Source organism: Somniosus microcephalus, chromosome 1 (genome assembly GCF_052327205.1).
Source record: "Somniosus microcephalus isolate GS21.2 chromosome 1, FLI_Smic_1.0, whole genome shotgun sequence".
In the NCBI taxonomy this organism is placed as follows: Eukaryota; Metazoa; Chordata; class Chondrichthyes; order Squaliformes; family Somniosidae; genus Somniosus; species Somniosus microcephalus.
In genome coordinates this window covers 152167301-152194386 of record NC_140987.1, presented here as the reverse complement: position 1 = coordinate 152194386, position 27086 = coordinate 152167301, and the positions used below count along the sequence as shown (strand labels likewise).

General features: G+C 44.2%; 1 protein-coding gene across 4 annotated transcripts in view; it reads left to right on the top strand.

Moving 5' to 3' along the window:
* The window catches only part of srfbp1 (serum response factor binding protein 1), a 277765-nt gene that overhangs the window by 232024 nt on the left and 18655 nt on the right, over positions 1 to 27086 (top strand). For all 4 annotated transcript variants that reach the window (XM_085986827.1, XM_085986819.1, XM_085986845.1 and 1 more), the window contains one exon: positions 22176 to 22257. In XM_085986827.1, the coding sequence (XP_085842953.1) occupies positions 22176 to 22257 (82 nt within the window). The remainder of the gene's footprint in view (positions 1 to 22175; positions 22258 to 27086) is intronic.

Sequence of the window (27086 nt, the reverse complement as noted above, 5' to 3'; positions counted from 1 at the left end):
GGTAACGTTACCAATATGCACATGATGACATTTCACTAGTTGCTGACAACAGTCACCATATGAGTGACTGTTGTATGCCATGTGGCTTTTTGAGATGTGATTCTGTCACCAAGACACCAGGAAGTGCCCCTCTCTCTGTCTCCCACCGCCAGCGTCACTCGAGCTCCCAAAATTTCCAGAGCTGCCACCTCCTGCTGCTGAAAGATGTGCAATTACTGGAGAGCCACCTCTGGTTCTCTCCCTCTCTCTGTTGTTGTGGGCTCTCTTCTGCACGGAGGGAAAGAAGAGAAGTTTGAGAGAGAGTGATGGAATGAGTGTAAGGAATGTATGGGTCACATCTGTAGAGGGTGACTATGAGGGAGTGGGTGCCAATGCCAAATGACCTCCTTCTGTGGTGTTACTTATTATGATTGTATTAGGATGAGGGTGAGTGTGAGGGGTGGTTAGTCAGATGGGGATGTGAGTATGTACATAGGGAGAGAAGGATGGGTGGACGTGCAAGATATGTTCGTGTGAGGAATGATGTGCAGGAGTAGGTTTGGGAAGGCAAAGTGATGGGTATGTGTTGACAGACACTTCAGGATAAGGGTGAGTGTGGCATTGCACTCACCTTTCCTGATCTCATGAGATCATTGAAGCGCTTCCTGCACTGTATCCAGGTCCTCCTTACCACATCCCTGCTGTTGACCTCCTCAGCTATATCCAGCTAGGCTCTTGTTTCTTGTGGAGGTCTCATTTGCCTATCAGCAGGGAAGAGGACCTCTGACAGCTTTCACCAGAGTATGCAGTGATGAATCAGAGAAACGTGATGCAGCCCTCTGCCTTTGGCTATCCATCCTTCCAAAGTTATAGCAGTACCGTAGCCTTTCTTTGACACTTTTCACCCTCCTCTGGCAACCTTCAGGTGAGTTCAGTGCAAGGCTGCTTTAAATATGGGCACTGGAAACAAGTCATCGATGATGTCACCAGACCTGCACTAGGAAATGTGCATGACTCTTTCAGTTGGGGCCATTAAGTGAAAGTCGCTCTGAGCAGCATGTTGCTCAGAACATTGCGTTCCCGACCTGCTACACCGCCCGCGCTCACCCAACCCAACACAAAGGTGGAAATTCCAGCCAGAGACTTAGCATGCAGGTACAGCAACAAACTAGGAAGGCAAATGGCATGTTGGCCTTTATTGCAAGGGGGTTGGAGTACAAGACTAATGAAGTCTTGCTACAGTTGTACAGGGCTTTGGTAAGACCTCACCTGGAGTACTGTGCACAGTTTTGGTCTCCTTATCTGAGGAAGGATATACTTGCCTTAGAGACGGTGTAACAAAGGTTCACCAGATTGATTCCTGGAATGAGAGGGTTGTTTTATGAGGAGAAATTGAGTAGATGGGGCCTGTACTCTCGAGTTTAAAAGAATGAGAGGTGATCTCACTGAAACATATAAAATTTTGAGGGTGATTGACAGGGTAGATGCTGAGAGGTTGTTTCTCCTGGCTGGAGAATCTGGAACTAGGGGGCATAGTCTCAGGATAAGGGGCGGCCATTTAAGACTAAGATGAGGAATTTCTTTGCTCACAGAGCTGTGAATCTTTGGAATTCTCTGCCCCAGAGGGCTGTGGATGCTGAGTCGTTGAGTATATTCAAGGCTGAGAGAGATTTTTGGACACTTGGGGAATCGGGGGATATGGAGATCAGGTGGGAAAGTGCAGTTGAGGTCGAAGTTCAGCCATGATCTTATTGAATGGCGGAGCAGGCTCGAGGGGCTGTATGGTCTACTCCTGTTCCTAATTCTTATAGATACATAGATACATAGAAGATAGGAGCAGGAGTAGGCCATTCGGCCCTTCGTGCCTGCTCCGCCATTTAATGAGATCATGGCTGATCCTTTAATTCAGTATCCCGTCCCCGCCTTCTCTCCGTAACCCTTAACCCCTTTTGCCCGTAGAAATATATCTAATTCCCTCTTAAATATATTTAATGAGTTGGCGTACACTGCCCTCTGTGGCAATGAGTTCCACAGGTTCACCACTCTCTGAGTGAAGAAATTCCCCCTCATCTCTGTCCTAAATGGTTTAGCCCTTATCCTTAAATTATGTCCTCTAGTTCTGTTCTCACCCGCCAAGGGAAACATTCCTTCTGCATCCAGTCTGTCTAGACCTGTCAGAATTTTATACACTTCTATGAGGTCCCCTCTCAATCTTCTAAACTCCAGTGTGTACATCCCTAAACTACATAGTCTCTCCTCATAGGTCATTCCCGCCATTCCTGGTATCAGCCTGGTGAATCGCCGCTGCACCCCCTCCATGGCAAGAACATCCTTCCTCAGATGAGGCGACCAAAACTGTACACAGTACTCGAGGTGTGGTCTCACCAGTGCCCTGTACAGCTGCAGCAAGGTATCCCTGTTCCTGTATTCTAACCCTTTTGCTATGAAGGCCAGCATACCGTTTGCCTTCTTGACCGCCTGTTGCACCTGCATGCTCGCCTTCAGTGACTGGTGTACAAGAACACCCAGGTCTCTCTGTACTTCCCCCTCTCCCAATCTATTGCCATTTAAATAATAATTTGCCCTCCCGTTCCTGCACCCAAGGTGGATAACTTCGCACTTGTCCACATTATAGTGCATCTGCCATTTATCCGCCCAATCGCCCAGTCTGTCCAAATCGCTCTGGAGCTTCCTGGTCTCTTCCTCTGAGCCCACCCCACCTCCTAGTTTAGTGTCGTCTGCAAATTTGGAAATGCTGCATCCGACTCCCTGATCCAGGTCATTAATGTAAATTGTGAACAGCTGGGGGCCCAGGACAGATCCCTGTGGTACCCCACTTGTTACTGCCTGCCATTCAGAAAATGAGCCGTTTATTCCAACTCTCTGTTTTCTATCTGACAGCCAGTTCCCTATCCACGCCAAAACTTTCCCCTTTATCCCATGAGCCTCAATTTTCCATGCTAATCTTTTATGTGGGACCTTATCGAAGGCCTTTTGGAAGTCCAGGTACACCACATCTACTGGCTCTCCCCCATCTATTCTACCAGTTACTCCCTCAAAAAATTCCAATAGATTAGTCAAGCACGATTTACCCTTTGTAAATCCATGTTGACTCTGTCCTATCCTGTCCCCATTTGCTAAGTGCTCCGCTATTTCATCCTTAATGATGGACTCCAGCATTTTGCCCACAACTGATGTAAGGCTTACAGGTCTGTAATTACCTGCTTTTTCCCTACCCCCCTTTTTGAATAGTGGGGTAACGTTAGCTACCCTCCAATCCATCGGCACTGTTCCCGAGTCTAATGAATTCTGAAAAATCATCCTTAGTGCATCCGCTATCTCTAGGGCCACCTCCTTCAGTACCCTAGGATGCATGTTATCAGGCCCTGGGGATTTGTCCACCTTCAATCCCTTTAGCTTCCTTAACACCATATCCTTAGAGATATTGATTTGCGTCAGTTCCTCCTTTGCCAATGTCCCTATCTTTCCCGATATCCCAGGGAGGTTTTTTGTGTCTTCCTTCGTAAAGACTGACCCAAAGTATGCATTTAGTTGATCTGCCATTTCCTTATTTCCCATTATATATTCCCCCGTATCTGACTGCAATGGACCAACTTTGGTTTTCACCAGTCTTTTCCTTTTGATATATTTATAAAAGCTTTTGGAGTTAGTTTTTATATTTTCCGCCAGCTTATTTTCGTAAGCTATTTTGCCCCTCTTGATCATGCCCTTTGCCCTCCTTTGCTCTATCTTAAACTGTTCCCAATCTTCCGCTCTGGCGCTTTTTTTGGCTATTTTATACGCCCTATCTTTGGATTTTATGCTGTCTCTAATTTCCCCTGTTATCCACGGTTGAGTCACCTTTTTAGATTTCCTTTTATGCCAGATTGGTATAAACAATTTTTGCAATTTTGTCATTCTATCTTTAAATGTTTGCCATTGTTTATCTACCTCCAGTCCTCTCAGGAACGTTGTCCAATCAGACCTACTCAGTTCCCGTCTCATGGCATCATAATTCCCCTTGTTTAAATTCAGGACCTTAGTCTCTGAGTCAATTTCTTCGCTCTCCATTTCGAGTGAGAAATCGATCATGTTATGATCGCTCTGACCCAAGGGTCCCCGTACAACAAGATTACTGATTAGTCCCTTCTCATTGCACAGTACCCAGTCCAATATAGCCTGTTCCCGAGTTGGTTCCTCGACATATTGATCCAGATAACCATCCCTTAAACACTCAAGGAATTCCTCCTCCTCATTATTTTTACTGATTAGGCTAGTCCAATCTATATGTAAGTTAAAGTCACCTATGATGACAGCTGTGCTCTTATTGCACGCTTCTCTAATTTCCCTCGTGATGCCCTCCCTAACCTCTATTTTACTATTTGGAGGCCTATATACCACTCCTATTAATGTTTTTCGCCCCTCGCTATTTCTTAGCTCCACCCATATAGATTCTGTATTAACTGAGTTAATATCCTTCCTTTCAATTGCATTTATCCCCTCTTTTACTAGCAATGCTACCCCTCCTCCCTTTCTTTTTTGTCGATCCTTCCTAAATACTGAATACCCCTGTATGTTAAGCTCCCAGCCCTGCTCACCCTGCAACCATGTTTCCGTAATCCCAATTAGATCATAATTATTAACCTCTATTTCCACAGCTAATTCATCTACCTTGTTCCTGATGCTTCTCGCATTAAGGTATAAAACCCTCAGGCTTTTTTTATGCTCACATTTTTTATGAATTAGTTTGGCCCTTTGTTTTTTGTTCCTCACCCTTTTACCATTTATTTCTGTCTGCCTTTCACTTTCCTCTATTTCACTACATAGGTTTCTAGCCCCCTGCCATACTAGTTTAAATGCTCCCGAACTGCTTTATCAAAAATTACCCCGAGAACATCAGTTCCATCTCTGCACAGGTGTAGACCGTCCCTTTTGTATAGGTCACACCTACCACAAAACTGGTTCCAATGCCTCAAAAATTTAAAACCCTCCCTCTTACACCACTGCTCAAGCCACGTATTTAGCCTAACTATCCTGTTCTCTGTACTCTTACTAGCACGTGGCACTGGTAGTAATCCAGAGATTACTACCTTCGAGGTCCTACTTTTTAGCTTGGCTCCTAACTCCCTAAATTCTACTTGTAGGACCTCTTCCCTTTTTTTAGCTACGTCGTTGGTACCAACATGTATCACGACAACTGGCTGTTCCCCCTCCCCCTCCAGAATGTTCTGCACCCGCGCCGAGACATCCTTGACCCTTGCACCAGGGAGGCAACATACCATCCTGGAGTCTCGGTCGCGACCACAGAAACCCCTATCTATTCCCCTTACAATCGAATCCCCTATTACTATAGCCCTGCCACTCTTTTTCCCTCCCTTCTTTGCAACAGAGCCAGTCATGGTGCCATGAGCCTGGCTGCTGGTGCCTTCCCCCGATGCGTCACCCCCCCCGACAACAGTACCTAAGACGGTGAACCTGTTGCTAAGGGAGACAACCCCAGGGGATTTCTGCACTACCTTCCTGCCCTTGCTCTGCCTTTTGGTCACCCATGTACTGTCTACGCTGGCCTTAACCTGCGGTGTGACCAACTCACTAAATGTGCTATCCACACCCCTCTCAGAATCGTGGATGCTCCAAAGTGAGTCCATCTGCAGCTCAAGGGCCGTCATGCGGTCCCACATGAGCTGCAGCTGGACACACTTCCCGCACACATAGTCGTCAGGTACACAGGAAGCGTCCCTGATTTCCCACATGTTACAGGAGGAGCATGACACAGGTCCGAGCTCTACTGCCATGACTTAACCCTTATATTACTTTTTAATTTTATGTTCTTATGTCTTGTATTTGTTTGTATTAGCATTTTCAGATATATGAAATTAATAAGAACATTCATTTATAACCTTTACGTGTAGCCTGCAAGACTCCATCTTGCGTACCCAAGTGGTTTCAAAACCTGCCTTCAGAGATGACAGTTTCAGTGGCAAATGGGCTGAGGTAGTGGCGGAAGCTGGTGATATTAGTGGTGAAAATAGGCTGTCTTTGTGATGGAGAAGATATGGGGTTGGAAGCTCAACTCGAAGTAGGAGACTGCGATTGCAATCAGTCTGGTTCAGCCTGAGACAGAGGGAAATGGAGTTGGTGGCGAGGGTTGAAGACAATGGTCCCAGTCTTCCCATTCTTTATCTGGTGAAATTTGCTACTCGCCCAAGACTGAATGTCAGACAAGCAGTCTAACAACACAGAGGTAGTAGAGGAGTTGAGCGAAGCGGTGCTGAGGTAGAGCTGGGTGTCATCTGTGTAATGTGGAAGCTGACCCAATGTCTGTAGATGTGACCGGGGCAGCATGTGGATGAAGAAGAAAAGTGTGAGGGAGGGAGGATAGATCCATGGGGGACACTGGAAGTGACATTGCAAGGTTGGGAAGAGAAGCCCATTTGTATAGATGCTGTAGCTACAATCAGATAGGTAAGAGTGGAACAAAGTGAGGCAGTCCTACTGATAGAGTTGCCAACCCTTCCAGACTGCCCTGGAGTCTCCCAGACTGGATGAAGCTCCCGGGCACTGTCCTTAGCAGTATTAAAACCAACAGCAGTGTGCAGCATCAGTAAAGAAAGCTGACCAGATCTTGGGATGTATAGCCAGAGATAGAGCACAAATTCCAGGAGATGGTTATTGGGTAAATTTATGTTTTCCCATTCCCACTGCTGTGATTTTTTTTTAGTGAGAGTGCAAATGAGAAATCTAGATGGAAAATCGTGGGACACATGCGCCTAGTTCCCAATATACGCTCTGGCATGAAAAGCTCTGCACCGGGAATGTACAGACGAGAATTTATCACTGATATGGCAACACCTGGAGTACTATATACAGTTCTGGTTGCTGTATTACATCAAGGCTATCCAGGCACTGGAGGTTGTGCAGAAAGGTGCAACCAAATGTGTACCTAGTTTAAGGTATCTGAGCTATGAGGAGAGGTTGAAGAGCCTGGGATTGCTTTTTCTGAAGAGAAAGCTGAGGAGAGATAATCTAGTATTTCAAGGATCTTAGGGAATAGATAAATGGAATCCTGATAATATGTTTGAGGTTGCCACAACTCTAGATCCACAAGACACTTACATTTATAAGAGGGAAGGTGCACAGACAATTTAGATTTACTGTAATTAGTTTATACAGAGGGTGTTGAATGAGTGGATCAGACTGCTCAGGGAGGCAGCAAAGATCACTCATGTGGAAAATTTAGGAGAAAATTGGATAGATAATTGAGGGAGTGAGCAATTGAAAGGTATTAATTTTTGAGATCAGCCATAAATAGAATGTTTTAAATTTGTAGACAAAATAAAAGTACTTGAGAATATGAGATGCTCCAAAGAGATCGTCATCAGTCAGGCACTTAGCAACCTGGCAGGTGAAATATTAAATGTTATTTAATGTTAAATGTTAAGCATTACCTATTAATGCTAAAAATAATACATGTGGATACCTAGTGGTGACTGTATCATTAAGTAAAGTGCAGACGGGAAAAGGTTTGACTGTGTGAGTGGACCAGACATTGAAAGTGCTGTTGAATTGTATAGCAGCAGTTGCCAAGACAAACAGAATGTTGGAGTGTAAGTAGGTCCACTGAGTGTCGGATCCAAGAAGCAGCAAATTGTAAGGCAGCTTTTAGCTGAGTGCTCGAGAGTTAAACTGTGTTTACTAGTTCATTGCAGAAGAAAATAATCTGCAAATAAAGACATCATAAAACATTAGTACAGAAGGTACTGTTTATAACCCCGTTTATCTGATCTCACTTTTAATGGTTGATTTGAAGAGCACAACAGCTTGTTTTATCGTAATTGATATTCTTTTGTTTCACTTTTAATTTTACTGTTTGCATATTTGGAATTGGATGTTGAGGAAGTGAGTGTTTCAAGTTGTAATGATGTCATCATGTCACAAATGTGTAGAAGTTTTATTATGCACAGCATATTTTATTCTGATTGGCTGATGTAGTTATCTAAAATCTTCTTACAATCTGCAAAGCAGTGTAGTGTCCAGTAATACTGCTTGAAACATTTTAATATATCGAGAAGTAGAATTTTTAAAATATTTTTATTACAGAAATGTGCTCTGTTTATTGGTGAAAGGATACCATCCTAAAATTACTTACTAAATTCACCCAAATTATGAATTCATGAAAAGTTGCTCAGAATTTCACTGATTTTAAACAGTGATGCTGGTTTGTGTCCATTTTGGGGAAGGTTGAAAGAATCCTTGCACTACAGGCCATTACTGTTAGCTACAAGTCGAGAGGAGAAATATAGCATCAATGCTTAGTGAAAAGTGAATCTATATGGTCAATAGCATGGAGCCAATGAGGGACTCAAAACTGGGTATTACTGGCAAAATGGTGCCTATTTGCACAAATGAGGAATGTAAGGAAAGCGGAAAATCCAAAGCGACCCAAAAAAAAAGAATAGTAAGGCAGGAAGGGAATCAAGGCATCGGGATGGAATCAAAAAATGAACAAGTGAATAAAGAAACACAACAATAAATGAAAGGAGAAAGCAGGAAAAGGAAGAAGTGAAAGATAGAATCAAGGGTAAAACAGAAGAGTAGCGCTTTAATTTTATCTCTGTCTTCTGTTTCAACCGCCAGAGAGTGTGAAAGAAAATACCATGCTCTGTTCCAATTAGAAATTAACTGAATTATGCTACAATTTATCCAGTAATACAAGTCGCGTGCATGAATTATGGCGATGCAGCTGGTTCTTGGTTATATCAAGTTACAGTACACAACACTGTAGTTCTATGAAAGCTCACTGTCTGTGTCTCTAGTAAGAAAAATACTACACAGTAGATCAAAGATGTCCAAACTATTGCCCCTGGGCCCTGTACAGCCTGACAATCTGACCAACAAGGCCCAGGCAAGTCAATTCTAATTTTACTTCTTTCTTGCTCTCTGGTTTTTGCTGCTGGAATGTCGTGGGGCTGCAAGGGGCTGTGCTTAGTGTTGTTGATTCATGGGTGGATAAATCCTAAATCAGAGCATCAAGATCAATAAACATCCACAATTTGAGATTTATACAGATTAACAGGAACATTGTTTTAAACTGCAAAGTTTCATTGTATGCAATTAAGCAGCCCATGAAGACAAAAAGTTTTGGCAGTCCTGCTGTAGATGATAAAGTGTAAACAATAGGCAGGTCTATGTCTTTCTACAGTATTACTAGTATAGGCAGGTACATCTTAAGTGCTAGTAACTGAGCAGACTGCTGTTTAGAAATGCAGACAGTAAGGCTGACTCATGATGAATCATGGTTTAATCCTTGGTACAGTAACCAGGCCAGTTATGCTAGTTGTTTTAACAGTAATTTAGCATTATCTCTATGATGTTATTGGCTGATGATTACGTTTACCTGCTACTTCAAACAAGACATCCTTGGTATGATTATGACCAGGTTGTGGCAGTCTGGGTGAGGCCAACAGACAGTAGTTCACATTCAAAATACGGAATATAATATACCTAAAATGTCCACACCCAGTGAAACTCATATTATTTATGCCTTGATCATTTAAAGGAGTGCCTGAGGACAGAAATAAAAGAAGACTTGCATTTATATCGCACTTTCACATCCTCAGGCCTATCCAAAGTGCTTCGCAGTCAATAAATTACTTTTAAAGTGTCGTCATTTGTTTTGTAGGCAATCACAGCAGCCAATTTGTGCACAGCAAGGTCCCACAAACAGCAATGCGATAAACAGTTAATATGTTTTGGTGGTGTTAAGCAGGACATCAGGAACACTCTCTGCTCTTTGAAAATGTGCCATTAAATCTTTTACTTCCCCCTGAGCAGGCAGACGGGGTCCTGGTTTAAAGTTTCATCTGAAAGACAGCATCTGCAAGATGTAGCGCGCTCTCGGTATTGCACTGAAGTGTCAGCCTAGATCAAGTCATGGAGTGAGGCTTGAACTCACAACCATCTGACTCTGAAGCAAGATGACACTTAACCTGCAGAATCTTAAATTAGCAAAACTTACTTAATTTACCAATTGGGAAAGTCTGTTTGTGATGCTGTTTATGACACTTTCTGTATAAATAATCTATCAAAGAATCGAACAACTGAAATAACCATTCAACCAGCATCCTCTGATTAAAGTCAGCAAAAGTTTATATTAACATGACTAGTAGTATGAATCGTAAAAAAAAATCCGACATGGATAACTAAGTCAATTGAAATTTGTCTGCAGGGTTTAAGATGCAGGTGTTTCTTGGATTATAGTACTAGGCAAATATAATTTTAGTCACATCCACAAGTGGTTACAAACTTGGTGTCTGCGGTGTGGTGTCAGACCTGTCACTTGCTCATTTTAGACACCAAAACAGTAAAAAAAATATTTTTGTGTGGTTAGGTTGTGTATTTTTCCACAGAAACAAAATTTGTAAAATATTACATACAATGAAAATTTTGTCTAGAATATTCATGTCTCTATGTTCAATATGATCTTTGTCAAATGTACAGTTGTTAAGTGATTCAAAGCATTTAATTTGGTTAGGATGAAAAGAAATTCTACTTTAAGTCCTGTGTGCTTATAAACGGTCCAAGTTTTCAATTGTACCTAGTCAGTAATTGTAACTGATCGATCACCTTATATGTGTGACTCGCTCCTTTTGTTTATATTGTTTATAAAATCATGTTAATACAATTTATGTAAGATTATGCTTTAATAAGTTAACATCTGCATGGCTGCTGAAAAACAATTGCTTAAAATTACTCTTCTGACCAAAGATGAAGATTTTGTCTGGTGCTTAGTTAACTGTTTGATACATGATCAAATAGAGAATAGTAATGCATCAGCAGTTGTTGGCAATAGAACTACCTGGCCACACTCAGTACAGAGCAGTGCACAGCTTAAAGATGAAAGCAGCAGCTTTAAAGGTGTGTTCAGAAGTCTAGGGAAATGATTTGTCCTAGTTCCACACACAGAACAATTGCCTGCTTTAGGAAGTATATTACACCCAAAGCAATGTAAATTCAACGCAAAAAACTTAGTATTGAGCAGCTGAACTGGATTTCAAATAAGGCTGATTTACCTCTTGAAGGAGGGAGGGGCAGAGAAACATAAGTCTGACACTAGAGTAGCATTGTTCCCCCCTAGAAACAAACATGTGTCATGACACGCATCAAAACCACCCTGCCATCTCTAGCCTTAAGCTTCTCTACGTTGCACTTTTTATGATATTCCTGGGCTCATTGATCCTATGAACTTTACTCTCTTGTTCCCCCTATGCTCCAAATATACACACTTCCTCATTACTGCACCTACACGGTGTTGAAATCAAGGCAGGTCACATGGTCTCCTACTCTAACCACAGCCAGCAATTAAGTGAGTGAAGTGCATTATGTGTTCTTCTGTAACAATAGCATAAGGAAAGTTTCCTTGGAGCTCACCTCCAATCAATGTGTAGAGCACATCTGGTGTCTGTATTTAGATTTTTTTTCTCACTGGGGTTATTTGAAACAGTCCATACATGCCGACAGCCAGCACTGATTGTGATTTCTACACAAGTACATAGTTATAAAATGTTTCCATTTGAAAGATTCCCCCATATATTTGAGGAGAGTCTTAATTAAAAAAACAATGTAGTCTGCTATCACTTTTTATCCCCAATGCTGTAATGACTCTTGTTGGGTCTGACTAGCTATAGCTGAAGGGCACTCTACAGAACGGATGCTGTATGCTGGTTGAATGAAATTATCCCTCTAATGTATGTATGCAAAGGCGCAACATCTAACAACATCCTGTGCTATTACTATTCAGGCCTTGCTGTTGAAACAACACCACCAAAAAACAGATTATCTAGTCATTTTTCTCATTTGCTGTTAATGTCTTGCTGTATGTGTAGTGTATGTACCTTTAAGAAAGAACTACTTTTACAGCTCCTGTATACTGTAGTACCGGCAGTGACCACACCTGTATATAAACCCTGTGTAGGGATCTGTACTTCAGTTTTTAGACTACCCTCATCCAGTAAACACCTGTTGATTGTTAATCTGCAGTCTCCGTCTATTTATTGAAGAACACCATACCTTAAGATTCACGGATTTAACAGTGGTGACGAGGTCGATTCGAATCTACCTGCAACTCTGCATTTCCTCCCAGGGATTCGCTCCTGGAGGACAGTGGAAGAAAGTCTACCCCAAAGGAAAAATAAGGGTGAACGTGATATGCAACGGCCAGGAAACACCAAAAATGGACCTATATGTATTGCCAGATGGAGGGCCACCACTACTCGGACGTGAATGGATCCGGAAGATACAGTTAGATCGGCATTCCATACAGGCACAGACGGTAGAGGCCAAAAAGGATGACGACGTCACACCTGGATGACTGTCAAAAATGCTAAATGACGCACAAGAAGTGTTCCAGGAGGGACTCGGAACACTAAAAGGCATAACAGCGACGATTAAAATAGAGGAAAATGCAAGCCCAAAGTTTTTTAAGGCCAGACCGGTGCCTTATGCGATCCGCCCAGCCGTCGAAGCAGAGCTGGAAGGTTTGGAACGTTCAGGAGTACTGTCCAAAGTGGACTGGAGTGAGTGGGCTACACCCATCGTTCCTGTAATGAAGAGGTCATTGAGTAATACGCCTGGGGAACCAAAGAAGGTTCGCATCTGTGGGGACTTTAAGGTGACAGTGAACCCAGTCCTTCATACGGTACAATATCCGCTTCCGCGGATTGAAGATATTTTCGCCTCGCTATCTGGAGGCAAACGCTTCACTAAGATTGATCTGGCCCAGGCGTACCTGCAAATGGAGGTAGAAGAAGCCTCGAAACAATACTTCACGATCAACACTCACAAATGTCTCTACCAATACAACCGGCTGGTGTTCGGGGTAGCATCAGCTCCGGCTATTTGGCAAAGGGCAATGGATCAAGTCCTGCAAGGGATTCCAGGGACCCAGTGTTATTTGGACGACATCCTGGTCACGGGCGAAAATGACAGTGATCACCTCGCCAACCTGGAGCAGGTGCTCACTAGATTGAAGGAATATGGGCTACGAGCTAATCTCCACAAATGCGAGTTTTTCCAGAAGCAGATCTCGTATTGTGGCCACGTTATTGATGAAGAGGGGTTATATAAGTCCCCTGAAAAGATTGAGGCAGTAGTCAAGGCTCCAGCACCGGAAAATGTGTCACAACTGAGGTCGTTCCTCGGGCTGGTGAACTACTACCATAAGTTCTTACCAAATTTGTCTACAGTATTACACCCACTGAACACCCTACTGCAAACGGGGGTACCATGGAAGTGGAATGACGAATGTAAACGAGCTTTCCAGAAGTGCAAAGAATTGATCACATCAAAAGAGGTGTTGGCTCATTTCAACCCAGCACTACCAATTCGGTTGGCGTGTGATGCATCACCCTATGGTATTGGAGCGGTGCTGTCGCACAAATTTCCAGACGGGTTGGAGAGGCCTTTGCGTCTCGGTCACTAACCTCAGCCGAGCGCAACTACGCCCAGATTGACAGGGAGGCCCTCTGCCTAGTTTGGGGAGTAAAAAAGTTCAACCATTATCTGCACGGGCAGAAGTTCACCTTGCTGACTGACCACCAACCACTTGTCTCCATCTTTAATCCAAAGAAGGGCGTTCTGGTGATGACTGCACAACGGTTACAAAGATGGTTCCTGTTTCTAGGGGCGAATCAATATGAAATAGAATATAAAGGCACGAAACAGCATGGAAACGCTGATGGGCTATCACGCCTGCCACTGCCTACTGTGGAGGAAGCACCAGCAGTGGACCCTGTCGAAATATTTTATTCGTCAATAATTGAACGCTTGCCAGTAACTAATGCGGATATAGAGAAGGAGACCCGAAATGATCCGACACTGTCTCGGGTATATGATTTGACGGTGAAGGGATGGCCAACACATGGCGACTCACCGTTGCCAGCATTCTCATCCAGAAGAGAACAGCTGTCAGTATGCCAGGGGACAGTGATGTGTGGATCCCGAGTGGTAATTCCACCCAAGTTAAGGGAGCGAGTGCTCAATGAGCTTCACGAAGGCCATCTGGGAGGGGTGAAAATGAAAAGCCTTGCTAGGGCTTATGTGTGGTGGCTGGGGATCGATCAACAAATCGAGGACCTAACAAAGAGCTGCTCAGGATGCCAGAAGGTCCAAAATGCACCACCACATGCCCCTCTACACCCACGGGAGTGGCCCTCCTCTCCATGGCAACGGGTGCATATTGATTTTGCTGGTCTATTCATGGACTCAATGTTCTTAATAGCAGTGGATGCGCACTCGAAATGGCCTGAGGTGATCAAAATGTCCTCCACCACTACGGAGAAAACGATTGCAGTCCTACGGACCATATTTGCTAGGAACGGCTTGCCAGAGCAGATTTGCTCTGATAACGGACCACAGTTTGTGTCCGAAGAGTTCCGGAAATTTATGAGAAGGAATGGGGTAAGGCATTACACATCCACCCCGTATCATCCAGCCACAAATGGATTGGCTGAGAGGTTCGTACAAACCTATAAAAAGGCAGTAAGGGCCATGTGCGATGACGACATTCCACTGCAGCATAAGGTGGACAATTTCCTGTTAGCCTACAGAAATGCGACACATGCAGTTACCAACCAGACCCCGGCCATGATGTTCTTTAACCGAAGGTTGAGATCTTGTCTGGATTTGCTCAGACCAAATGTGCGAAGAAATGTTGAGAATAAGCAATTCCAACACATCAATGAGAAGCCGACAAAGAGCTTCAATGTAGGACAACCAGTCTTGGCCCGCGACTACCGAACAGAGAAATGGCAACCCGGAACGATATGCACACGGCAGGGGCCACTAATGTACACAGTGGATGTTGGGGAGAACATTGTGAGACGCCATGTCGACCAGATCCTAGCGCCACAGGAACGAGTCAACCCCATGACTCGCGTACCTGGTGATGAACCCGACATACCGGTAGCATCTACCCCAGAAACAGTAGCATCGAAACTGATGAACTAACCGACGACAGGGGGCCAGATTCGCCTCCGCACCAAGAAGAAGACACTCCAGAAAGACGCTATCCAGAAAGGATCAGGAAGCCGCCCCAAAGACTGAATCTATAAATGGACTATTTCAGTTAAATGTGCATGTTAAAAGTGTTAACTGTTATTTGATTGTTATGGTACTGTTAATCTAAAAGGGGAGGAATTGTAGTGTATGTACCTTTTAAGAAAGAGCTACTTTTACAGCTCCTGTATACTGTAGTACCAGCAGTGACCACACCTGTATATAAACCCTGTGTAGGGATCTGTACTTTAGTTTTTAGACTACCCTCATCCAGTAAACACCTGTTGATTGCTAATCTGCAGTCTCCGTCTATTTATTGAAGAACACCATACCTTAAGATTCACGGATTTAACAATATGCAAATTAGTACTTGCATAACAGTGACTACATTTCAAAATTAATTAATTGGTTGTAAAGTGCATTGGGACATCCTGCGCATGTGAAAGATGCTTAATAAATACAAGTTATTTTTTTCTTTAAATTGTTCAGGTTTGACTGGCAGTGTACTGCTGTAAACATATTGGGCCATAATTTGCCAGGGCACCTAACGGTGTCTGCCATGAATTAGACTGGCCTTTGCACATTTGGGTTTTCAAAAAATTTTGCATAGCAAGTTGCTGAAAGTACGAGCTGATAACGTCACAGCGAGGGAAACCGGGCATCTGAGACCTGAGTGTATCTCCTTAACCAATCAGATTGATGGATTGTGAAAATAACAGCGCAATAACTCAGAAGGAATTATAAGTTAGAGTAGAAAGAAAGATTGGATTAAGAGAGAGAGAAAAATGAGACAGATCCTCCGCATCCCCGGGAGATGGGCCTCTGCAGGTGGAGAGTTGCGCTATTTGCACAACTTCCGACCGCTGAATGCCTGTCAAATTTTTATGCCTGGTAAAAGCATGAATGGGGATTCCCTTCTTTTATTGGTTGGGCCGGCCCACGTGATCCCAGGGGCGTCTATGAACCACCTGTGTCCCTGGGATACAGGGACCGCTGCCCGCGCAGACCCGGAGAGGCCCAGGATCGCAAGACTCCATATCTTCCGGGCCACCAGGTACATTCATGGAATTTTTGTAGGTCGGAGGCGTCCGCCCGCAGGAAGCCTCCGATCGCAAATGTTGGCCATTGATGGTAGACTGACATTGCTGTAGTTGCTGGATTAATTGTGCCATCTTTCTTCAATATTCACTTACTATCTCATGATGATTGTTAGCCCTTCATGCTTCTGAATCTTCACAATGCATCCTCTTCCCCCTCTTGCTGCAAGCTTTGTGATTCTCTTTTTTTTCATTTCTTAGGGTCATCCAAGTTGAGTCTACACCTGGTAATCTTACGTATACATTTGTTTGTCATTTTCCTCAGGTTGTCTTTGAAGGTATTCCACTTGTCCTCTGTTGGGATGTTACTAAATAATTGGCCACCCCCGGTGAATCTGTTTAAGCTCGTCCCTCATACCTTTGTGGATAGTCTTCTAATAATTCTATACCTGGATGTTAGTCCTAGGAAGTGTTGAATCCTAAATCATCCAACGATGCTATGATTTCCATTTTTTATATGCGATCAGGATCACCAACTTGAGCTGAGTTTTCTCTTGGCACTTCACTGGCACACTGGACCATGAAACAGTCATGCATTAGAATTACCAATTCAAATTCTAGGCCACTTGGACAACCCAATTTACATTTGCCCATTAATATAGCTAGCCTTCCTATTTTTACATATCCTTCTTTCATCTTAAAGTATTTTGTCCTCCCTCTTATTCTAGAAGTCTGTTCCAAACTCCTAGTGTTATTTTAACTCTCTTGGTTAGAAACCTCTAGCTAGATCATTTCAGAGATAGTTGTTCCCCTTCCTGCAGCTGATTAAAATGTAAGATTGTACTTTGTACTTTGTGATTTTGTTTTCTCTTTTCCCTTTGATCAAAAAATCACAATAGCCAGGATAGAATGCTGGAATGCCAGGAGAGATGTAGGAATATGAATTCCTTTTTATAGTACACAATACCAGGAATATCCTCTCCAAAAGCTATTCCAGAAAAAGCTTCCTGTATAGTAAATTGTGAATTCTGTGAATAGCGTCCAATGCTATTATATCACTGAGTTTCTTGCACCTGTTACATACAAATAGAAAACTGTGATTGTTTAGATGTGCTTTACAGGACAGTTCATAAATGCACCATGCTTGTTCAATGTACCATTTGTCAAACTATTACCGATTAAATTCCTTTTGTGATAACTGTTCTTTGATTGGGCTGATAAAACGCACATGTATTCATAGAATCGTACAACACAGGAGGAGACCATTTGGCCCTTCATGCCTATTCTGGCTCTTTGAAAGAGCTATCGGGGAATTTTAACCTAAAAAAACAGGTGGGTTGCGGTCATGTGGGAAGTTGAAGTGTTAAAAATCTGAATCCCGACCAGAACCCGCCACCAACCTACCCACTTCCGCTTTTAACGGCGGCGGGCAACCAACCTGCTCCCAGGAGGCGGGTCGTCTCTTTAAATATTATAATGAGGCTGGAAGCCTCTGATTTAACCTCCATTTTGAATTTAACTGTAGCTGGTCAGGTTTTGCAGGCCTCGGGGAACTTGCCAGCTAAAGTAAGGCGTGAACTGCTGGATCCAGGAGGTAAGTCCCTTTACACTTACCTCCTCGATCCAGCATCCCTACTTGATCCACCCCGCTGCCCCCGCCCCTGTGATCGGAGACCCTCCTACGTAGCCTCCGATTCCCCCCACGAAGCCATTTCTCTCCCCACCCCCCCCCCCCCCCCCCAAACCCAGCCCCATGCACCTGGCCCTCTGATCTCGTCTGCCTCCCGCTACCCCCTCTCCTCCGGCCCCTGATCGCTTGCTCCAGCTGCCGATCTTTGCTGCTGCACTCCAGCCCTTCCCCTGCTCCTCCGGCCGCTGGAGCAAGCAACGGCGATATATTTCCAAGTCGGGATGACGGGGAACTTGCAGGTAATGGTGTTCCCATGCACCTGCTGCCCTTGTCCTTCTAGGTGGTAGAGATTGCGGGTTTGGGAGGTGCTGCTGAAGACGCCTTGGTGAGTTTCTGCAGTGCATGTTGCAGATGGTGCACACTGCAGCCAAGGTACGCCGATGGTGGAGGGATTGAATGCCTAAGTTGGTGGATTGGGTGCCAATCTAATGGGCTGCTTTGTCCTGGATGGTGTCGAGCTTCTTCAGCGTTATTTGAGCTGCACTCATCCAGGCAAGTGGAGAGTATTCCATCACTTTCCTGACGAGTGCCTTGTAGATTGTGGAAAGGCTTTGGGGAGTCAGGAGGTGAGACACTCGCCGCACAACACCCAGCCTCTAAACTGCTCTTGTAGCCACAGTATTTATGTGGCTGGTCCAGTTAGGTTTCTGGTCAATGGTGACTCCTAGGATGCTGATGTTGTGGGATTCGGCGATGGTAATGCAGTTGAATGTCATGGGGTGGTGGTTAGATGCTCTCCTGTTGGAGATAGTCATTGCCTGGTAATTGTGTGGCGTGAATGTTACTTGCCACTTAACAGCCCAAGCCTGAATGTCATCCAGGTCTTGCTGCATGAGGGCATAGACGGCTTCATTATCTGAGGAGTTGTAAATGGAACTGAACAGTGTGCAATCATCAGCAAATATCCCCACTTCTGACCTTATGATGGTGGGAAGGTCATTGATGAAGCAGCTGAAGATGGTTGGGCCTCGGGCCCTGCCCTGAGGAACTCCTGCAGCGATGTCCTGGGGCTGTGATGATTGACCTCCAACAACCACAACCATCTTCCTTTGTGCTAGGTATGACTCCAGCCAGTGGAGACTTTTTCCCCTGATTCCAATTGACTTCAATTTTACTAGGGTTCCTTGGTGCCACACTCGGTCAAATGCTGCCTTGATGTCAAGGGCAGTCACTCTCACCTCACCTCTGGAATTCAGCTCTTTTGTCCATGTTTGGACCAAGGCTGTAATGAGGTCTGGAGCCGAGTGGTCCTGGTGGAACCCAAACTGAGCATCGGTGAGCAGGATATTGGTGAGTAAGTACCACTTGCTAGCACTACCGACAACACCTTCCATCACTTTGCTGATGATTGAGAGTAGACTGATGGGGCGGCAATTGGCCAGATTGGATTTGTCCTGCTTTTTGTGGACAGGACATACCTGGGCAGTTTTCCACATTGTTGGGTAGATGCCAGTGTTGTAGCTGTATTAGAAACATAGAAACATAGAAGATAGGAGCAGGAGTAGGCCATTCGGCCCTTCGAGCCTGCTCCGCCATTCAACGAGATCATGGCTGATCATCCAAACCCTAGCACCCGGTCCCTACACCGACAGCCATCCCACCCAAGCCCTATCCCCGTAACCCCGTGTATTTAATCCCCCCTAACACTAAGGGTCAATTTTTATCATGGCCAATCAACCTAACCCGCACATTTTTGTTCATGGATTCTCCTCCTCCCGTCAGCTGTTTAATTGTCCACCACCATTCACGACTGTATGTGGCAGGATTGCAGAGCTTTGATCTGATCCGTTGATTGTGGGATCGCTTAGCTCTGTTTATAGCAGGCTGCTTCCGTTGTTTAGCATGCATGTAGTCCTATGTTGCAGCTTCCCCAGGTTGGTACCTCATTTTTAGGTACGCCTGGTGCTGCTCCTGGCATGCTCTTCTGCAATCCTCATTGAACCAGGGTTGGTCCCCTGGGCTTGATGGTAATGGTAGAGTGAGGAATATGCTGGGCCATGAGGTTACAGATTGTGGTGGAATGCAATTCTGCTGCTGCTAATGGCCCACAGCACCTCCATGGATGTCTAGTTTTGAGCTGCTAGACAACACAACACGATGGAGGGTGTCCTCAGTGTGAAGACAGGTCTCCACAAGGACTGTGCAGTGGTCACTGCTACCAATACTGTCACGGACAGATACTCCTGCGACAGGTAGATTGGTGAGGACGAGGTCAAGTAGATTTTTCCCTCGTGTGGGTTCTCTCACCACCTGCTGCAGGCCCAGTCTGGCAGCTATATCCTTCAGGACTCGGCCAGCTTGGTCAGTAGTGGTACTACCGAGCCACTCTTGGTGGTGGACATTGAAGTCCCCCACCCAGAATACATTCTGCACCCTTGCTACCCTCAGTGCTTCTTCCAAGTGGTGTTCAACATGGGGAGTACTGATTCATCAGCTGAAGGAGGGCAGTAGGTGATAATCAGCAGGAGGTTTCCTTGCCCATGTTTCACCTGATGCCATGAGCCTTCATGGGTGCCAGAGTCAATGTTGAGGATGCTCAGGGCCACTCCCTCCCTACTGTATACCACTGTGCCGCCACCTCTGGTGGATCAGTCCTGCCAGTGGGACAGGACATACCCAGGGATGATGATGGAGGAGTCTAGGACATTGGCTGAAAGGTCTGGCTCTGTGAGTATGACTATGTCAGGCTGTTGCTTGACTAGTCTGTGGGACAGCTCTCCCAATTTTGGCACAAGTCCCCAGATGTTGGTGAGGAGGACTTTGCAGGGTTGACTTAGCTGGGAGTGCCATTGTCGTGTCCGAAGCCGGTGCCGAGGTCGATGCCGGGTGATCCATCCAGTTTTATTTCTATTATTATTTCTTGTCGAGGTTTGTTTTAACTGAGTGGCTTGCTAGGCCATTTCAGAGGACAGTTAAGAGTCAACTTATATATCAAAAGGAGCAATGATGCCAATACCGACCCCTGGGGGACACTACTTTCTACTTCCTCCGGTCTGAAAAACATCCATTCACCACTACTCTCTGCTTTCTGTCTCTGTGACCATTTTTTATCCATGCTGCCACTGTCCCTTTAATACCATGGGCTTTAAATTTGGTAACAAGTCTATTATTAAAAATATATATAAAGACTGGCATTTATATAGCGCTTTTCACGACCTCAGGATGTCCCAAATTGCTTTACAGCCAATGAAATACTTTAAGTGTAAGCGCTGCTGTTATGTAGGAAATACAGCAGCCAATTTGCGCACAGCAAGTTCCCAAACAACAGTGGATATTAACTGTTTTTAGTGAAGTTAGTTGAGGGATAAATATCGTCTAAGACACTGGGGAGAACTCCCCTGCTCTTCTTCAAAATAGTGCCATAGGATCTTTTATGTTCCCCTGAGAGAGCAGGCAGGGACTCGGTTTAACATCTCATCCGAAAGACGGCACTTCCAACAATGCAGCACTCCCTCAATACTGCACTAGAGTGTTGACCTATATTTTGTGCTCAAGTTTCTGGAGTGGGACTTAAACCTACAACCTTCTGTCGCAGAGGCAAGAGTGCTACCACTGAGCCATGGCTGACATTTTTATCAATGCCCCATATATTCCTGGAACATTATTTTGTAGACACTTCATATTCACGGTCCCATTGTTCTCAGTGAAATGAATGCAAACAGCCCCCTCAATCTAGCGAATACAGTAACTCTTGTAATTTTAAAAATATTCAACAACTAAAGTTTACAATTTACTTAGCTGACCAGATAAATTAAGCCAGATGGTTGTCAAGAAGTGTGGCCACTAGAGTTATTTGTTTAATAATAATATTGATACCAGTGCACTTTAGGAAAAATTGCACTTAAAACAGTACACTTAAATGTAGTATGATACTTTTAATTCTCTGCAAATTGCTTCTATCACGAGTGAAGGCTGTTACCAGCAGTACTATTGCCCTAGTGTTATACAGTTCACAATACACTCCCAAGAAACAACCCAAATTTCAATGGCTGCCACTGTCCCTTTAATCCCATGGGCTTTAAATTTGGTAACAATTAAAGTGGATATGGCATGAAAATTTCACATATCCACTTTACTGAAATCTTAATGGCAGGGCTGTACAAAGGTACTGCTTGAAGCATTGCTTTGGGGACTTCTGGAAGATTTCAGAAGGATCTATTCCTGTGTTTCCAGTCAACTCTTGTAGATGGACCTGCATCTCAGGCAATAACTGGTTGTAGCAAAGGTTTTCTTTATGCGGTTTCTCCATTATACATGGAAGCCGGGGTTGTTATGAAGGGGTCAGTGCAGTAATTAGTTCATAATACTAATTGTTATGAAGGGGCCAGTTACCTGTTTGTGCTGTAGCGATTAATACCTTTAAATGATTGCTCACCAACTTATTAATAATTTTCTTTGTTGTTTAAACTTGACAGCCTGCCTCCACAGTAGCTGAACGAGCAGTTGCACGAATCGCATCACATCCACTCGTGAGCAACAAAATTTCAGCTATTAAAGGTAAGATAAAGATGACTGTAAAACAGAGGTAGTGAAGAAAACAAATTAAGTATTCAAGACTTGCATATCTGTTGCCACTTACAAAACACAGCTTGCTCATTCCAGTGATATTGCTATCCTTTAGAAGCTAAACTTGACAAATTATGGTTTGTAATGTCTACATACATAACTTGTTGGCTTACCATTTAGTTTCATTAAATTTTCAGTCATTGGCCAGGATTCTGAACTTTCATATTGTACATTGATAACAACATAGAAACATAGAAGATTGGAGCAGGAGTAGGCCATTCAGCCCCTCGAGCCTGTTCTGCCATTTAATGAGATCATGGCTGATCATCAAAATTCAGTACCCTGTCCCTGCTTTCTCCCCATATCCCTTGATCCCTTTAGCCTTAAGAAATATATCTAACTCCTTCTTGAATATATTTAATGAATTGGCCTCAACTGCCTTCTGTGGTAGAGAATTCCACAGGTTCACCACTCTCTGGGTGAAGAAATTCCTCCTCATCTCTGTCCTAAATGGCTTACCCCTTACCTTTAGACTGTGACCCCTGGTTCTGGACTCCCCTGCCATCGGGAACATCCTTCCTGCATCTAGTCTGTCTAGTCCTGTTAGAATTTTATAAGTTTCAATGAGATCCCCTCTCATTCTTCTAAACTCCAGCGAATATAAGCACAATCGACCCAATCTCTCCTCATACGTCATTCCTGCCATCCCAGGTATCAGTCTGGTGAATCTTCGCTGCACTCCCTCCATGGCAAGAACATCCTTCCTCAGATAAGGCGACCAAAACTGCACACAATACTCAAGGTGTGGTCTCTCACCAAGGCCCTGTACAACTGCAGCAAGACATCCTTGCTCCTGTACTCGAATACAACAAGAATTAATGGGAGAAATAAGTCTCGTGGTACACCATATATAGGAACTTGAGTGTGGTGCCACAGAATGGTGGAATGCAGTTTTGTGTTTCTGATCTTGGCCATACTATTTTGAAGAGATTTTGACATGAGAGGGAGTAAAATCACAGCAATAATCATTTTGGGGTCATGTTCACATGCCTCTGAGCAGTTCTGACAGAAACCTTGGTAAAGACTGTTCATCCTCCCAGCTGAAGTTGGGACATGTTCAGTGAAAGGAGTATTAAATAAGGAAATAGATCTTGTTCCTAATATATCTGAATATGGTTCCACAAGCCAGTGAAAACTCCTTGCACTCTACACCTCATGTACTATATGAAGGAGATTGTTTGTGAAATTCTTGTAGATTTGGATCAGCTTCACCCAAAAGTCCTAGCTTGAATGGCACTAGAACAGACATAGTGAGCTGGATTTTCATTAAGCTGTCGGGAAGGAGGTGGGACTACAACTTTCGGGTTTTAGTCCCGCCTCCATCAACGCCCAGCCAATCGACGCGATTTTCCCTTGATTGACCTTGTTGAGCCTGCCCAGCGGGCTCACCAGGCCAATTAAGGGCCACCCAGCAACAGGTGACGTCACAGACTGAAATTTCATCTGTCAAGAGTTTTTGACAGATGAAATATCAGTGTTTCACAGCTGTTTGAAGCTGTCAAACACTGACAGTCTGACTTCTAACCTGAATCCTTCCACGCAGACTCAGTTAGAACTCTCGCCGGCACAAAAAGCTGAAGGCTGTCACTTTCAGTTCCGGCTGAGTGATGGACTCCCGACACCTAGAGGAAGAAAGGCTGTTAAGGTAAGTACAGGTAAGTAAAAGTTCTTTACACACTTTAGACACACCAAACACACTTACCTTTGCACTCATGCACCCATCACTCACCTGAACACCGACATCGCGACCCCTCCAAGTCCTTCAACCTGACGGCCCGCCTGCTCTAACCTGGCGTGGTTTGGAGCCGTCTGGAATCCCATACGACACCCCTCAAAATAGGGATTAGGCTAAAAACTGCCTGTTAAATACCTGTTAACAGGCAGTTAATTGGCACTAATCCCTTCCCGCCTCGGGTCGGCGGGTCCCAGTGCGGTACCCGCCTCCCTTGAAACTTACGTGGAGGCGGGTTTTGGGCGGGATGGTGTCGGGACCCCCGAATTCGGGATTTTTGTCCCCCGCACGCCTGAAAGCCCACCTCACGGCACGCTGAAAATCTGGCCCAGTCTGTTTCAGTGCAGTGTCTGACAAAAATGAAACTTGCCCAGGTATGTCCTGTCCATAACTCTAACCTGGCTAACTACTATCATATTTTCTCCCAATCATCATTAAATGGTAGGTGCCATCAAGTGGCACCTAAACCAATGTCCCTGACATCAAGGCAACATTTGATTGAGTATGGCACCAAGGAGCCCTAGAAAAACTGAGGTCAATCAGATGCCAAATAATAACTATCTACAACAAGAAAAAGCACAAACAATTTCCCTGAGCTTCAACAGTAGCACCAGTGCCCTATCCTCCGCCATCAACATCTTAGTAGGATCGTCATTTACCAAAAGTATAACTGGACCAGTTATATCACCACCATTACTACAAGAGCAGGCCAGAGATTGGGTACTCTGCAATGAGTGACTCACCTCCTGACCCCTGAATGCCTTGCCACCATCTACAAAACTGAAGTCAGGAGAGTGATGGAATATTCACCACTTGCCTGGTTAGGTGCAGCCGCAGTAACAGCGAAGCAACTTGACATCATCCAGGACAACGCAGTACAATTGATTGGCCCCTTTGCCACTGGACTTGTTATCCACCCCCTCCACTGTGCAATGTAGCTGCAGTATCTATAGGAAGTACTGCAACAACTTAGTAAGCTTACTTTGACAGAATTTGCGGGGTTGGGAGCTATCATCAAGAAAAATGAGAAGCAACATCATGGGAGTATCATCACCTTCTAAGTGCTCACACACTATTGTCACCTGGACATATATCATTATTCCTTCATTGTTTCTGTGTCAAAATTCTGGGATTCCCTACCTGCCACCAGTGTGGTAACATCATCACCAATGCAGTGGTTCAAGGAGAAGGCCTACTCCCACCTTCTCAAGGCATCTAAGGACAGCTAATAAATGTGACCTTGTCAGTATCACGCACATTCCATGAAGAAATAAAAAAATAAAAATTGTGGAGTAAAAGAGAGAATAGCTCGAATTTTGCGGTAAGAATAATGGTGAGGCTATCAGCACTCACCTTTATTATGGATTAAATCGGACAGCAACTTCTGGTGACCACACATGCGCAGTGAAACGTGGAAATCCGGATATTGCTGTCACTTTAATTCTCCGCTCCACTCCCACTTTGACCTCTCCGTCCTCGGCCTCTTACACTGTTCCAATGAAGTTCAACGTAGGCTCGAGGAACAGCACCTCATCTTCGGCACTTTACAGCCTTCTGGACTCAACATCGAGTTCAACAATTTCAGTCCATAACCTGTGCCCCTATCTTTTTTTCTCTCTCTCACATGGCAGCTGTCTATCATTCTGCCATTGCCATTTACACTTCATCTAGAGTCATCTTTTGTTTCTTAACTTGTCCCATTACCATCTCCTTTTGCCTTGCACCATCATCCCTTTTGTCTCTTAATCTCTCCTGCCATCCATCACAGACCTTCCCCTTTTGTTCTTTCCTCCCCTCCCCCCGCTCCCTGTCCCTACACTTGCTTAAACCTGTTCCATCTCCAACTTTTTCCAGTTCTGACGAAGGGTCATTGACCTGAAACGTTAACTCTGTTTCTCTCTCTACAGATGCTGCCTGACCTGCTGAGTATTTCCAGAATTTTCTGTTTTTATGTCGGTTTTCTATTGTTCTCTATGTTCCTCTTTTTCTTCTTATTTCCCCTTTCCTATACTTTTTCCTGTTTTCTTAGTTATCTATTTTGCTGTTCTTTTATGCCAATCCTGTGGAGAGGGACATCTTTCCATTTTCGCATCCAGTATCGACGTCAAGCACTCCTAGGTTAAGTACAGGATGGATTAGATGCAGAGTAAAACAGAGTACTCTATATTGACAATGTGCCTTTACGACAGCCTTAGCAAAGTACCCCATTGTGATTTTTTTGCTTTTTCACACCAGTCATCCTTATAACCTCTGAGTGAGTTGTCTTGGTTTTTGTTCAATTGTAGGAACTTTAATGCTGTGGACCTGGGTTGTGACTATGCAAATTAATTTTGTGTTGGAACCTTTCAGCCAGCAGGAGAGACGCTCATGTGATCGTGTCTGGATTCAAACCAAAATGCTGGAAGTGAAAATCCACCTCACTCGCTCAGTTCCAAAGCCCCCTGAATCCAGTTTTGTAACTGTGTGGATGAAATCTGTAAAATTTCATCAATCTGACTTGCACTCTAGCTGAGGCATATCATAAGCATATTTTCTTTTGAAGTAACAAATGTTGAAAAAGCTGCAATTGGCTGCAGTGATAATTTACAATTTTTATAAGAAATACTTTAAAATAATTGTACACTAAGAAAAACCACAAGAATTTTTGTCTCATGGGTAGGGTTTGTTACAAAAGTTTGTGTAACATCTAATAATATAAGAAGAAAAAAGAAAGGAAGACTTGCATTTATATTGTGCCTTTCACAACCTCAATGTCCCAAATTGCTTTACAGCCAATGAAGTACTTTCGAAGTGTAATCACTGTTGTAATGTAGGAAACACGGCAGCTAATTTGCACACAGCAAGGTGATAATGAGCAGATAATCTGTTTTAGTGATGTTGATTTTGGGGTATAATTATTGGCCAGGACACCGGAGATAACTCCCCTACTCTTCGAAATAGTGCCATGGGATCTTTTATATTCCCTTGAGAGAGCAGACGGGGCTTCGGTTTAGCACTCCCTGAGTACTGCACTGGAGTGTCAGCCAAG